The sequence below is a fragment of the Pyxicephalus adspersus genome, chromosome 2 (genome assembly GCF_032062135.1).
Source record: "Pyxicephalus adspersus chromosome 2, UCB_Pads_2.0, whole genome shotgun sequence".
Classification (NCBI taxonomy): domain Eukaryota; kingdom Metazoa; phylum Chordata; class Amphibia; order Anura; family Pyxicephalidae; genus Pyxicephalus; species Pyxicephalus adspersus.
Genome location: NC_092859.1, coordinates 54,995,486 through 55,008,736, shown reverse-complemented (window position 1 = coordinate 55,008,736; position 13,251 = coordinate 54,995,486). Strand labels below are relative to the sequence as shown.

Below are 13,251 nucleotides of genomic sequence, written 5' to 3'. Positions count from 1 at the left end.
GAGGTGGATGCTCACTTAACTTAGTATATAAGGTAAACTGTTTTCAATTTTTTGTTTTCAATTTTCATTTTATAATTGGTTATTCAATATTTTATTCCATGATTTTGTCTGAAATTGATTGAATGATTAAAATGAACACAATTAAATTATTTCCATTATTTTTTTCTCCCACCCACCCCCTTTACTATCTACAAGTAACAATTTTTTTTAAATCTGTGGTTAGAAATATGCAGGGTGTGCTAAGCCACAATTGGTATGATAACCTACTGTTTCTTTCTAACCCCCTCCATTTCTTATATTTACAAACTGATACATGATTATTTTATTAAACCTCTGGCGGTCACTAATGTGGGCAGATAGGGCGAAGAATTATAAATTGAAGATGTCCCTGACAAAATAGCTCAGGGTTATCAAACAGTGATAAAGGCTATAGTCAATGAATTGTGGAGGGAAACCCAATTCAGACTCTTTCACCAAGCCTATAAGGTGTACAGACCTAGAAGGATCTGAGATGGGAAATGTACCAGATTTCCATTGCTCAAATTGCAAAATACCTTCAGCCATCCTGGTTCATCATTTGTGGTCATGCCCACTAATTACACATTATTGGCAATGGGTACTACAATATGTAAATGCAGTTACAAAAGATCTTATCCTTGGTGACCCAAGTCTATGTCTATTTGGTTGCTGGGATAATCTTACAGATTTTGTCCAGAACAGGGGACAGAGGGATTGGACTACAGTATGTCTTTTGGTGGCCAGAAGAATTTTGCTCACCATGTAGATAAATTGTCTCCCTCCAAAGATAAAAAAAATTGCGGAGGTTCTTAAAACCGTATTTTAGAGAGGCATTGGATGCCGAAATGAATGACATCAAACATGTCAACAAATTTTTTGTTAAAAATTCTTTATTATTCTTTTTTATTTTACACCAGTGCATAATAAAATTTTGGGACCTTTTAGACATTCAACATGGTATATTCTCAATGTATCCCTGTGCTAAAGAATCACTAAATACAATAAAATATGTGGACTTGTTTGACCTGCTCTCCCTGCCCCCTCCCCACGCTTTCTCTGTTTTTCACTTTTGCTTTCTTTTTATTATTGTGTTCAGTATTTTCTAAACTGTGCGTGGTATTGTATACCAGACTGCCAAGTTTTTGCCACTATTGTTTTGTGTTACATGTTATGTAATAAAACTGTTAATAAAAAGATTTTAAAAATTAACACTGCAGCAAAACATATTCTGTATTGTAACTACATATTGCACTACCCTACAAAATGTAAAATATGTGAACGGTCCTTGGTGAATGGTGAACGGTCTGAATTGGACAGCATTCTCATGTCTGTTAGTATACCTAGCTACCCATATGTGTCTAATAGAATAAAGAATACTTGTGAGGACCTAAATATCAGCCTTTGTCTCATTGCTGACCTATTTTTAAAGGTGGTTGTTTGTCATCTTTATCTTGATGTCACCACATAGTGAGTTTCTGGCCATAAAAACAAATGCAGAAAGTGATGCCTGACCTGATGATTATTTTCCAGGTCAGTAATTAACTAGGAAATGAAGCAAGATTGCATGTAGTTTTAAAATTAAGTAAGCAGTGCCGTCTGCATTTTAGTTGTAAAATATATTGATATTGGTTCAGCATTCTATTAACTAGCAAAAATGTGCCATTTAGACACAGTAGGGGTTGGGGTGTAATACAATCTCTGACATATGTAATGTGAACTGTTTTTGTAACATTAACTGTGAAGTTAATACCACTATTAAGGTAAATAATAATAGACCATTCATCTGAAAGAGAGGAGTGCTGCATGTTCTTTTAACATGTAACTAATATTAGGCTCATTAGGAACATAATAAGAAATAAAGGGTTAGAAAAGCCTAAATATGTTTTCAACAAATTGCATGTTAGTATAACATACATCACTCCTAATGACATTTTGTGAATTTAAATAAAAACATTTTATATATTTTTCAAATGCTTCTTGGTGCTTTTAATAGGCTTCCTATTTCCTATTAAGAATTTTCCAAAATTCTTCAATAATAAAATGAATTAAACCTATCTACTAGTACAGTATATACTGGTATACATCCGGAGTGTCTGGTTCTTTTTAGGGGGGTCTCCAAACAGACCATCAAAGATGAGATAGTAAATCCTCATTAGGAAGATTTGCTGTTGCAACAGAGAAAATCGAATGCTTAGCAGTTAAAACCCAGAGATTCTAACTAAAACAAGGAAATACATCACTCTTTATAGGCATACAGAATCACTCCTGTAAAAGAGGGCTTAAGCCATCATCTAGTTGTCATTAAGCGGACTATCCAATACTGTATACTCAGAAGTCCATATAAGCATAATAGTTCACAAACAGTTAATGGGGTGGATAAAGCATGTGTCTAACATTTTTGGCACAAACATGACTATCCCCCATCTTGGATTCTTGTTCAAGTTGGTTCTAACAGCAAGGATCTTTTATCAGCCTTCAAGGTCATGCTGTGTTCAGCGTTCAGGGTCATCGCTCTGACTTTGTTTTAGGTGCTACTCTATAAAAACGATCAAACAAAGCAGTAGCTATTCTTCATATAAGCAGTGTATATTTTATATTCTATATACAGTTCCTCTGTACTTTTATCTTAGGAGCTAACAAGTCTACAGATACTCCTCACTTAATAACTTACCTGTTTACTGACTACTCAGACGTATGACCTACTCTACGCTGACTACACAATCTTGAGTGAAAAAAATATATATGGGTACCTAATAACCTATATGGCCACCTAATAATCTCATATATAGGGATGAATTTTAAAAGATAGTGCTAACGGTGCAGTGTACTTTAACTGTCTCATAAGACTTCGGGAAGCTCCCTTAAAATATCCTAGAAATGTTCTCATGCCAAAAAATTGGCAATCACATAACATTGTTGGCTTTGTATAAAAATACTGTTTTGTTTCTTTACTACCACTGAGCTAGTAATAAATGGATTTGTCTATTAGGACAATACCATATCATCCCCAATATGATGACATTGGTGATCTACTTAACTTAAGTTTGAGTGTGATATATTGTTTATGGGCTAGACAGAAATATTATTTTTCTGGACTAAAGTCTACTTGTAAGAAAAGATATGGGGAGTAATGCACTACAATGGTGGTCATGTATCAACTTTTTTTTTTTTTTAATTTAAATTACATAAAGATGGTATTTTCATGCAGGTTCGAGGAACATACACAATTCCTTTAAATACAATTCTTGGGGATGCCTTAAATTTGTATGTGTATTTTTAAGGGGAACGTTAGGTTTCCCCTTATTTTTCAGCCCTAATAATAGGTCCCCTGCACTGCAGTGATGTCGCTGACCAAATGTAGAGGATTTGCAGTTGTGTATTTTTTCAAACCATTTCACATATTTCTTTTGAATGAAAGAATAGTTTCTAATGGAAGAAATTTTTCTTACTAGGTTTGATTTAATAGCTAATGGTGGAGCATCCCTTACACTTCACTTTGAGAGAGCTCCTTTCATGAACCAAGAGAGGACAGTCTGGCTTCCATGGAACAGCTTTTATGCCATGGATACTCTGGCAATGAAGACAGAGGAAAACACTATTCCTAGCTGTGATTTAAGTGGTTTTGTGAGACCTGATCCAGTTATAATCTCTTCTCCTCTTTCCACCTTCTTCAGTTCCTCTCCAAGACGAAATCCTATTGTTCCAGAGACACAGGTATTACTATTTAGCATAAAAAACTGTTTTTTTTTTTTTGTTTTTTTTTAATGCAAACATAAAATGAAGTTTTAAGAAAATAGGTAATATGCAATGACAGTGCACAGAGTAGTTATTTCTATGGTTTCAAAGGGATCACAAGATTTCATTTCTGTTTTTTTCACTGGAAATGCAGCGTTTCATCTACAGGTTTGCAATACAATGTAGTCTCGATAGAACTGTATTTTCTAAAGGTATGTTACATCTTAAATTGCTAGGGGTTAATGCAAAAAGTCATATACAGATAACAAGAAAAAAGCTGCATTCTGTAATACTGGTTTATCATTTATATATTAGAAAGTGAACTTCAGAATCTCACAACTGTCTAATAGTTTTACGAAAAATATATTTCCTGGAGCAATAATTCTGTTGTGGTTTTTATTGTAGGAAAATAAGGGTAGCAAGGTTAGTTGTTAAAATTAGAAGTATACCAACAAGCGATTCAGATAATAAACAGAATTCATAGAATGCATTATTAAGTAATACAATATGTATATCAAAATTGATGAATTTTATAAAATCTTAGCAAATGATTTTCATGATTGGGCTAACTTAGGTAAACTGGTATTGGTGATTTAGCACGATGGTATTTATTGCTGCCTATTTAGACAACATTTTTGCTAGACATATTATTTCTTTAATGGTGCCCTCTTACTGGTGTTGGTGGAATGTGCCCCAGTTTGGTTTGGGGTCTGTTGGACTGAACTGAGGCAAAAATTCAATTTCAGGAAATTCTGATTTCAAAGCAAAATAAGCCCTTTAACTGAACACAGCAGAGATCCACTACACTCTTGGCTTGATTTATGAAAGCTCAGGCCCACTGTGTACAATAACCAGCTCACATAGAACACTGCCTGTCTTATATTGCCTCAACAACATTAGTAACAAGTTTGTGTCATGTGCTGTTATTAAGGCTTATAGCCCATTATCAAAAAAAAAGAAAAACCAAAAAACATAGCAGGCAGTGTCCCCATTGTCATGTTAAGGTGTGGGACATTTAACTAATGTAACTTATGGTACGTCTGTTAATTTACACGGTGAGTAGCAACTTCCTGCTTTATACACTAGCCGACTATAGCTCAAATTATGGGTTTGTTTTGTTTTCAGAGAAAAAAACCTTATGTCAAATGTTCAGGCCCAATACATACAGCACATTTCTTGAATGGGTATAGGATTTTCATAATGCAGGTTTGATGGTTGTGGTGAAAGGGGATAGCAGGTAAAATAGGAGCAGATAACTGACCATATAGGAAAAAGACGGGGCAGAATTGTGGCAAAACATGAGCAGGGGATGTTAGTTGAAGAAAGCAGAAAAAATGCATAGCATAAGCATTATTCCTATATAGCACAAAGGCATTTTATTATCTATCATTTAATATAATAATGTGTACGTCACAATAAAATGTGTGCTAGTATATTTTTCATATTAACAAACTCCAATAGAAAAAATAGTATTACAATTGACATTTAATTTAAAAACAAATCAGTTTTTACAAAAGAATAAGCTTATTATTGAGTTGAGCACAGCTTTTTATTTATTTGTTTTAACCTCTTGAAAAAAGAATGGGAGGTAACATTACATTAACAAATTAATTCACTTATTTATTCAGATCAATAAAATCGACCTGATTGTGTTCATACTTTTTAAGTTGGTTCATATTTATTGTTTCCTTTTTTTAGGTTCTTCATGAAGAGATAGAGTTGCCAGGCTCAAACCTCAGACTTTGCTATTTGAGTTCTCGAACCCCGGGATACAAATCCCTGTTAAAAATTACAATGACTCAGTCTGTGGTTCCTGTAAATCTTGTTAAAGTCCATTTAATGGTTGCTGTTGAAGGGCATCTGTTCCAGAAAACATTCCAAGCTTCACCTAATTTAGCCTATACATTTGTTTGGGATAAAAGTGATGCTTATGGTCAAAGAGTGTATGGCCTTTCAGATGCTGTAGGTAAGTGATGTTTGTTCAGTGTATTTCTATATTACATAATTCAAATTTAATGAATTAGAAGTAAGATATGTTTATTACAAGAGAATGGTGGCTACTATGTCTAAAATAATCAAAGCACCAACCTACAGTACACTACTGCAACATCTTGTGTTCTAAATTATCAGGACTAATTTTTTATATCAGGTATTCTCAACTCTGGGCTCCTCCAGTGTCTGACTGATTTCCAATTTGATGATGCCTGCATGATTCTGGACAACACAATTTAGTAGAGTCAGATGCATTATTCTAAAGATGTTTTTAATTTGTCTATATATTCTAGGTACAACTGTAAGCAACTGTAAGGAGGCCATTCTATCCACTGGCCACAAATTTAGAAGACTAATTTTTCCCCACTGATCCCCAATAAAACTGTTTTAGCAGGCTGTGTTTGATACCTTTCTTTGATGTTCCATTTTGTACATGGGATTTTGCAACTGCTGTATATATTGCAAGTTGTTGCAATATCATTACCAGCCTAACCTGCCAAATTCAGAGGTATAAGCCAGAGAATATTTAAATCTGATGGTTCCTACACATGTACATTTCCCTTTTAAACATATGGAATTTGTAATTGGGCTCTATCTATCGATCTATCTATCTATCTGTCTATCTATCTATCTATCTATCTATCTATCTGATGTTGGTATGCAAGCTTGGTAAACAAAATATTTAAAAATGGAAGAGTGAATATACTCAAAGTATTCAAAATATTTTGTATAGCAACTAATATATTCACTGTTTTTGTTTTAATGTGTATTATATCCAGTGTGTCTTCGTAAAAGACTACCTGCTTATTCTTACTAGTACAGGTAGTCCCAGGGTTTCATACTAGATAGGCATTGTAGGTTTGTTCTTAAGTAAAATTTGTATGTAAGTCAGAACAGGCCCACCAAACAGTCACCTCCACTGCAAGGCCATGTAGTGGGCAGGCAGTGAAACGCCCCCTCTGCCCCATCCCTAACTGTATGCAAAAACATCCACAATGACTGCTCACTGTAATGCTTTAGTGTTAAACTGTGGGATATATGATTTGTATCAGTTAGTTTGCAGTGTAGACAAAGTTGCACCTTGAGTTTTACTTTTGCCATTGGCAATTTCAATTCACTGTCCTGAAAATTGCCATGTTTAGAACTAAGTTAGCAGTGTTATTTTTCCCAAGCAAAATTTAGATCATGACAAAATGAGCAAGTGAAAATTTGCAAGCACTGGCGAGTTTTTTTAATCACTATTCTAATTATTAAAAATTCCTTTTTAGTCTCTCACTCATGTCTAATTTTAATGTTATCAATAACAACAAAGCTATTCATGGCACTTTCCAACCTTACGTTGCTAACAAGATAGTATTGTAAAATTCAGCTTAAGACCTTTGGAAAAAGAGCATCTCCAAATTATAGCCTCACAAATAAATTGGAAAGCAAAATGAATAAGATATATACTTTTGATGGTACAACCTCATTGCTAGGATTTCTTCCTTAGGAATTTTGTTGTTCAATATTAATAAAAAAGCTTTCATTTACAAATTATCCTACATTGCTAATACAGCTTTTTTAACATTTTTTAATAATTAATATAAAAAGTCTTTATTTATTATGTCACATATTGAAAATGCATGTTTCTTTTTCTAATTTGTGTTCTGGATATATCATAGCAATGTTATGTACATTAACACAGGAAAATGTAATTCATCGTGCCTGTTTATTTCAGTGTCTGTTGGCTTTGAATATGAAACTTGCCTTGGACTTATATTATGGGAGAAGAGAACAGCAGCATTACAAGGGTTTGAATTAGATCCCTCAAACCTCGGTGGCTGGTCATTAGATAAGCACCACATACTAAATGTAAAAAGTGGTAAGTATATATATTTAAAGTAAGCAACATCATAAAACTGCACTGCAGGAAATTAAAACAAAAATCCAATGCAGTGAGGCTATATTTACTCACTACAAGGTTTAAATGCTCGTTTAGGTTGTCTTTAGCACTCCACCTGCAGGCTGAAAGTGGTAAAAAAAAATGTAATGTTTAGTAGGATAAAAAAATAAAATATACTAAGTAAGTATACAGTATGATTTTATTCTAAAAGGTGAATCACATATATTTTAAACCTGTAATCAGATATTGTAATAAAGTTTTAGTGTAGTTTTAAAAAGAGAAAAAGAAAATGTTGAAAAGAACAAATTGCAGCTAGTTTGTAATGTTTGGTTATTGTTTGGAGAATGAACCAGCTAGCATAACGGGGCATTGTGTAACAAACCAGATCTCATTGTAAACTGGACCTTTTCACCAGATTGTTCATTTCAAAAACAATCTTGCAAATTAGGTATATGTGGGTAAAACATATTCTAGGTTGTCTATTTACCTGTAAAAGCTTGCCTTGACTAGAAATATAAAAGTCATGAAACTTGCTGAATGCCCCCATCTTAAATGCAATATCAGCCACTACCACAGATTACCAGCTGTCACTCAAGTAACACTATATAGCATTCGCTTTGCTCCTCCCAGGTTGCTATATTAAAGTTATTTTGGGAGCAGAAGGGAGGGGTAAAAGATCTAGGCCAACACAGTAATTACACTCCCAGAAGAAAGAAAGAATGCAAGGTTTTTCAAGGGTATACTAGGAAATTCACAGACCAGGGCAGAGCTGATGAAGACTTTTAACCCTGCCAGCACCAATTCATCACCACACCTCTCCTTTACACCTTAAATAAGACACTGACACCATCTTGTGGAATAAATTGGCCTTAGCAGCCCCTTTATTAACAACATAAAGCTTTTACCTTAACAGTATAACCACAACACATCATTTAAAAACAGTTCAAGTATACCAAGATAATAACCAATACCAGCATTAGGTCCATGAAACTACCCCCTGCCTTAACCCTTAAGCCCGATACCTCCGCTAACCAGCCAGGCCCCCAGCAATTACCACACCAACTCGGGGACAATTACCAGGTACCACCTTCTCTCTCCTTGCCCCCACAACAACCCAGTGTCATGCGGGGCTCCCCCTTACCAGGAACTTCATACCCTGATGAGTTCTCACCTCCCCTCTGGAATCTAAAGTCTCATGGACACACCAACCCTAGCTGCCAAGACAGAATACCTCCCAAGCTAATCCAAAGGAAGGGTGGGTGGGAATTCTTTTCGAAAGTCCCCTGGCAACTGACAGCCCCACCTGCAAGCATCTTTTTATCTCCTGACCTTCAACCCCACCCACTTAACAGACCCTCCCCATCCCCTCCCATACTTTTTCCTGCTATTCACAGTACCTGACCCCCATCCCCCACCAAGTAAATAAACAATGGTTATGGACAAAAAATGCTGAAAAAAAACATTTTAAATACTTAACTTACATTTCTTCTGTGGCTAGTTTGCATCTATTATTGTGATTTTTTTTTGTTCGAAATACATTTAACAGAAACTTGTACACAACATAAAATAAAACAAAATAACAAAGTAACACACAGAAAAGGGGAAGAAAAAATTATATTTGAACCAAGCATTTGGGATGGGATAACCAACGAGACCAAAGTGCATAACATGTAACAGCTTGGTCATTGTTATAAGCAAACATTTTTTCAAATTGAACTTGTACAGTAAGTGTATCTGACCAATTTGGCACCTCTACCTTGCTCCAAAAACTCGCTATCTCCTGACTGGTAACATTTTGAAAAGTTGATAATAGAGCCCCGTATTACAAAGAATATTGTTCAATCCCTATATTAAGAAGTGCTAGGGCAGGAGTAGGTGTAATCAAAATTCCTGTTAATTCCATCAGAACTTTGAACATACCCAACCACAGTCCTTCCACTCGTTTGCTGTTTCAAAAAATATGCGCAAGGGAGACAGGTTGGCCACACCATCTCCAACATAAATGGGAAGTTTGGGGGTCATACCTCAGGTTAGGCATCTTGTACCATTGCTACAAAATGTTAAATCAGTGGGTCTAAACCAGGTGTCTGATTTAAAATGTTAAATCAGACACCTGGTGTGTTTATTAGAGGATCTGATTTTTTTTGTCCTTTGATCCTCCCCGAAAGAGACACTTATATCCGCTTCCCATTTTGAAAAACGAGAGGATTTTCCAAAAGTAGATTAATATTTTTTTGCTTGTGATATATCACAGGCGTGCCTCTCCTACATTGAATAGAGCCTGAGTACATCGCCTCCAGTGGTTTTTGGTTTCCGCAGCCTATATCTGTCCTTGTTCTTTGGAATACTGTCTTTGGTCTAGAAAGTTTTGTCAGGGTGTCTGGAGTTGCTGTAAAACTGTCAGTTTGAGTATGTAGATCTACATCTTCACCAGAGCACTCTTAGATAGCAGCCTTCTTGCCCGCCAGCCGGTCACATCCCCCTAGATAGCAACACAGAAAGCCCCTTAATCGTTCCACTGTATTTAATGCTGTTAATTCTAAACTATTATACTGCAAACTCCATTCTTCCACTTTAATGTTATCTCTTGACAGACCGTTCCACTAATTATGTGCATTATACTATTCTAGTGTTAACCGTTGAAATACTGTAAAGTCAAACATTGTAGTGTTCACTTGTGACATATTAATGTAATGGTGTCAACTATAATTGTGGCTTTATGGAGGTTTGAGTAGTAGCTGGTGGGTATAGCTATACTTATTGGATTGTAAGTGGCATTGCGGTGTTAATTTACTTCATCTGTGTTTTGACTGAGGACATTATGATCAAAGTGTCTTTTATTCTTACTGTACATCTGTGTATAACTTCATTTTATCATTACAAAAATGTAATCTGGTGGACAGGAAGTAAAGGAAATTCTTACAAGGAACACAAAAAAAAAACTGTCAAGAATTGGACCAATTTAGTAGTCTCTCCAAAACAATAAAAAATATTTTGGCTTTGGATATATGTTTATTTGCTTAGAATATATATACTCTTTTTCACTTGATTTTGCTTGGATATGGTTGCAAAGCTACATGAAAGCTATAATGTGACTAAAAGCTATGGATTAGCCACATTTTAAAGGCTGTTAAAGGCAATTTACTGCATTAATAAAGTTTTTTATAATGTGGAGACCCTGCTAAATTGTGGATTCTGTTCACTGTGGTTAGTTGATTCTAAAACATGATATTTGACTCAAAGAACAATTTAAATTATGAAAATAAAAAGTTACCTCTGTTTTGCCACCCCACCCCCCACTGTACCCATTATTGTTTAAATTTAGATACATCCACAGAGTGCCCATGCACAGTAAGGTTTTCTGTACTTCTTCCTTCTCTCCCTTGATGTGTACAAGGAGCTCTGTGATTTGCCAAGGAGAGAATGTACTTGACTGAAAGTTAGCTGCTGGAGGTGGATGTTTCTAAATAAGCACCGCAATCGGACATTGAGGAAGTTGGGGGGCTGGAATGGAGATAACTTTTTATGGTAAATTTATGTTGGCCTTTCATTTGCATAGCAGGAGTTGTTTCTTTATAAGGCTGAGTCAACCTAAATTAAAATAATCTGATCTTTTATTTTTTTTTTTCAAAACTATATACTATAATGACAAACCTGAACAATCAATTCATCCCATTAAACAGGTACTTCCTATGCATATTGCACTGAAAACACTGTCACACTGCAATGCTCAGCATGCCTACAGTTCAGTTACCTGCAGGGTGTGTATATATATATTTGTGTATGTAACTGCTCTGTGTGCCTGGAGTTCAGTATTAAGTTATAACTATTAAAATAGAAGTTAGAAGTGGAAGACATGAAGTCCTAAAATAAGTTAAGTAAGTCTGCTAAATTCTTGTTTAGATGATATACTAATTGGAATGTTTCTTGCTAGGCATTCTGCATAAAGGCAGTGGAGAAAATCAGTTTCTTTCCCAACAACCTGCTGTAATTATGAGCATAATGGGTAACGGGCGTAGAAGAAGTATCTCTTGCCCCAGCTGCAATGGCCTCGCTGAAGGTAACAAGCTATTGGCTCCGGTGGCTCTTGCAGTTGGAATTGATGGAAGCCTCTTTGTGGGAGATTTTAATTATATACGACGCATCTTCCCCTCCAGAAATGTCACCAGTATTCTGGAACTTCGGTGAGATTTTCATCTTGACATAAAAGTTAGCTGGAATGTCAGGCAGCATGCTTTTATTAAAATGAATTTTATAGTTGACCTGACACAACTCAAAACCACAAATGTTCTAGTTTGTCACACACAAAATTTATTTAGACAGTGAAGCATTGTAATTATATGTTTGTCCAAACTGTTTGCATGAGCGATATTGAAAAAGATAAGTTATCACCTAATCTAGTTAACAAGTGTAAGTTATAAAAAATGTATTTCTTTTCAAATATGAATAAAACCTGCATTAAATTGCCACATTCCTTCACTGAAAGACTTACAAAGGATATTTCTACAGATGGGGAGTCCTTTGGTGTATTGAAGAGCAATGTGTTACTGGCCTCTTCATCAGTGAAGGAGAAAGTGACACTATGAACAGATGTTTTGAGCTCTGCTAATGTCCTGTGGACTAAGAATGACATTTATCTTTGTCAGAAGACAATCCATTAAGTGTACACCACATTTACTTGCTGTACACGATTTGTGTTGCTTGTTTATTCGTTGTTGCCCTCTTCAGGATAAAATGTCATTTTATGTCTTTGAGGATGTATTTTTTTTTCTTTCCACTGTTATCATCCCCTTTTCAATATTTTTTTTTTTATTAAACATCAATATCTATTAGATACTAATATGATTAACTAATGTTGTACAGTGTAGATAGTTTTATTTTGCTGATTTAAGATCATAGAAAAAGGAATTGACTTTATTTGCAGTCTGCCTGCTGTCAATTTAAACCATTTGTTTAAAGCAGACCTGTCATATACACATCAATATGTGCAAGTGTGTCATTAAAGATATGAAGTGACTGCAAAAAGGCTGCAAGGCTGCATTAATGCTGACGTACTGCACAGAATAAAAAGTTTTTAAAAATAATTAATATATGATTGTTGTTTATGATACACAGCGCTGTGGCAAGCTAAATGGTCTTACTATCAATATTTTCACCAACAAGTCAGAAGATTTTCACTCTTTGTCTTCAGTTTCGGTTTACATGTACTATACATCATTGGGCCTGATTTATTAAAGATCTAGAAGGCTGGAGAGAATCAGTGAAGCTGGGTGATCCAGCAAATCTGGAATGGAATTCTTTAATCATTTGCTGGCAAATGTTTTGAATCCTGGACCAGATCCATTCCAGGTTTGCACCCAGCTTTTCTGATGAAAGTGTATCCTCTCTAGCCTTGGAGAGCTTTAATAAATTAGGCCCATTTTATTCATCTATTAGATGCTTATCTCACCATCTATAAAACTTGACATTTTTTATATTTTTATCTTTGATGTTAAGCTACCTAGATGTCTAATAATTAGAAACTATGATTTTCCTGCTTATCCTAATAACTATTTTAACACAAGGTAAAAATGTTGACAGTTGTTTAACCTATTACATAGATATTAATATTTTTCTCTTTTTTT

The 13,251-nt window shown here is 35.0% G+C and overlaps 1 protein-coding gene across 1 annotated transcript in view; it reads left to right on the top strand.

Moving 5' to 3' along the window:
• TENM2 (teneurin transmembrane protein 2) overlaps positions 1 to 13,251 on the top strand; it is a 1,565,317-nt gene that overhangs the window by 1,499,135 nt on the left and 52,931 nt on the right. Inside the window, exons 19-22 of the mRNA XM_072398985.1 lie at positions 3,471 to 3,732; positions 5,452 to 5,719; positions 7,463 to 7,606; positions 11,562 to 11,811. Coding sequence (XP_072255086.1) covers positions 3,471 to 3,732; positions 5,452 to 5,719; positions 7,463 to 7,606; positions 11,562 to 11,811 — 924 coding nt within the window. The remainder of the gene's footprint in view (positions 1 to 3,470; positions 3,733 to 5,451; positions 5,720 to 7,462; positions 7,607 to 11,561; positions 11,812 to 13,251) is intronic.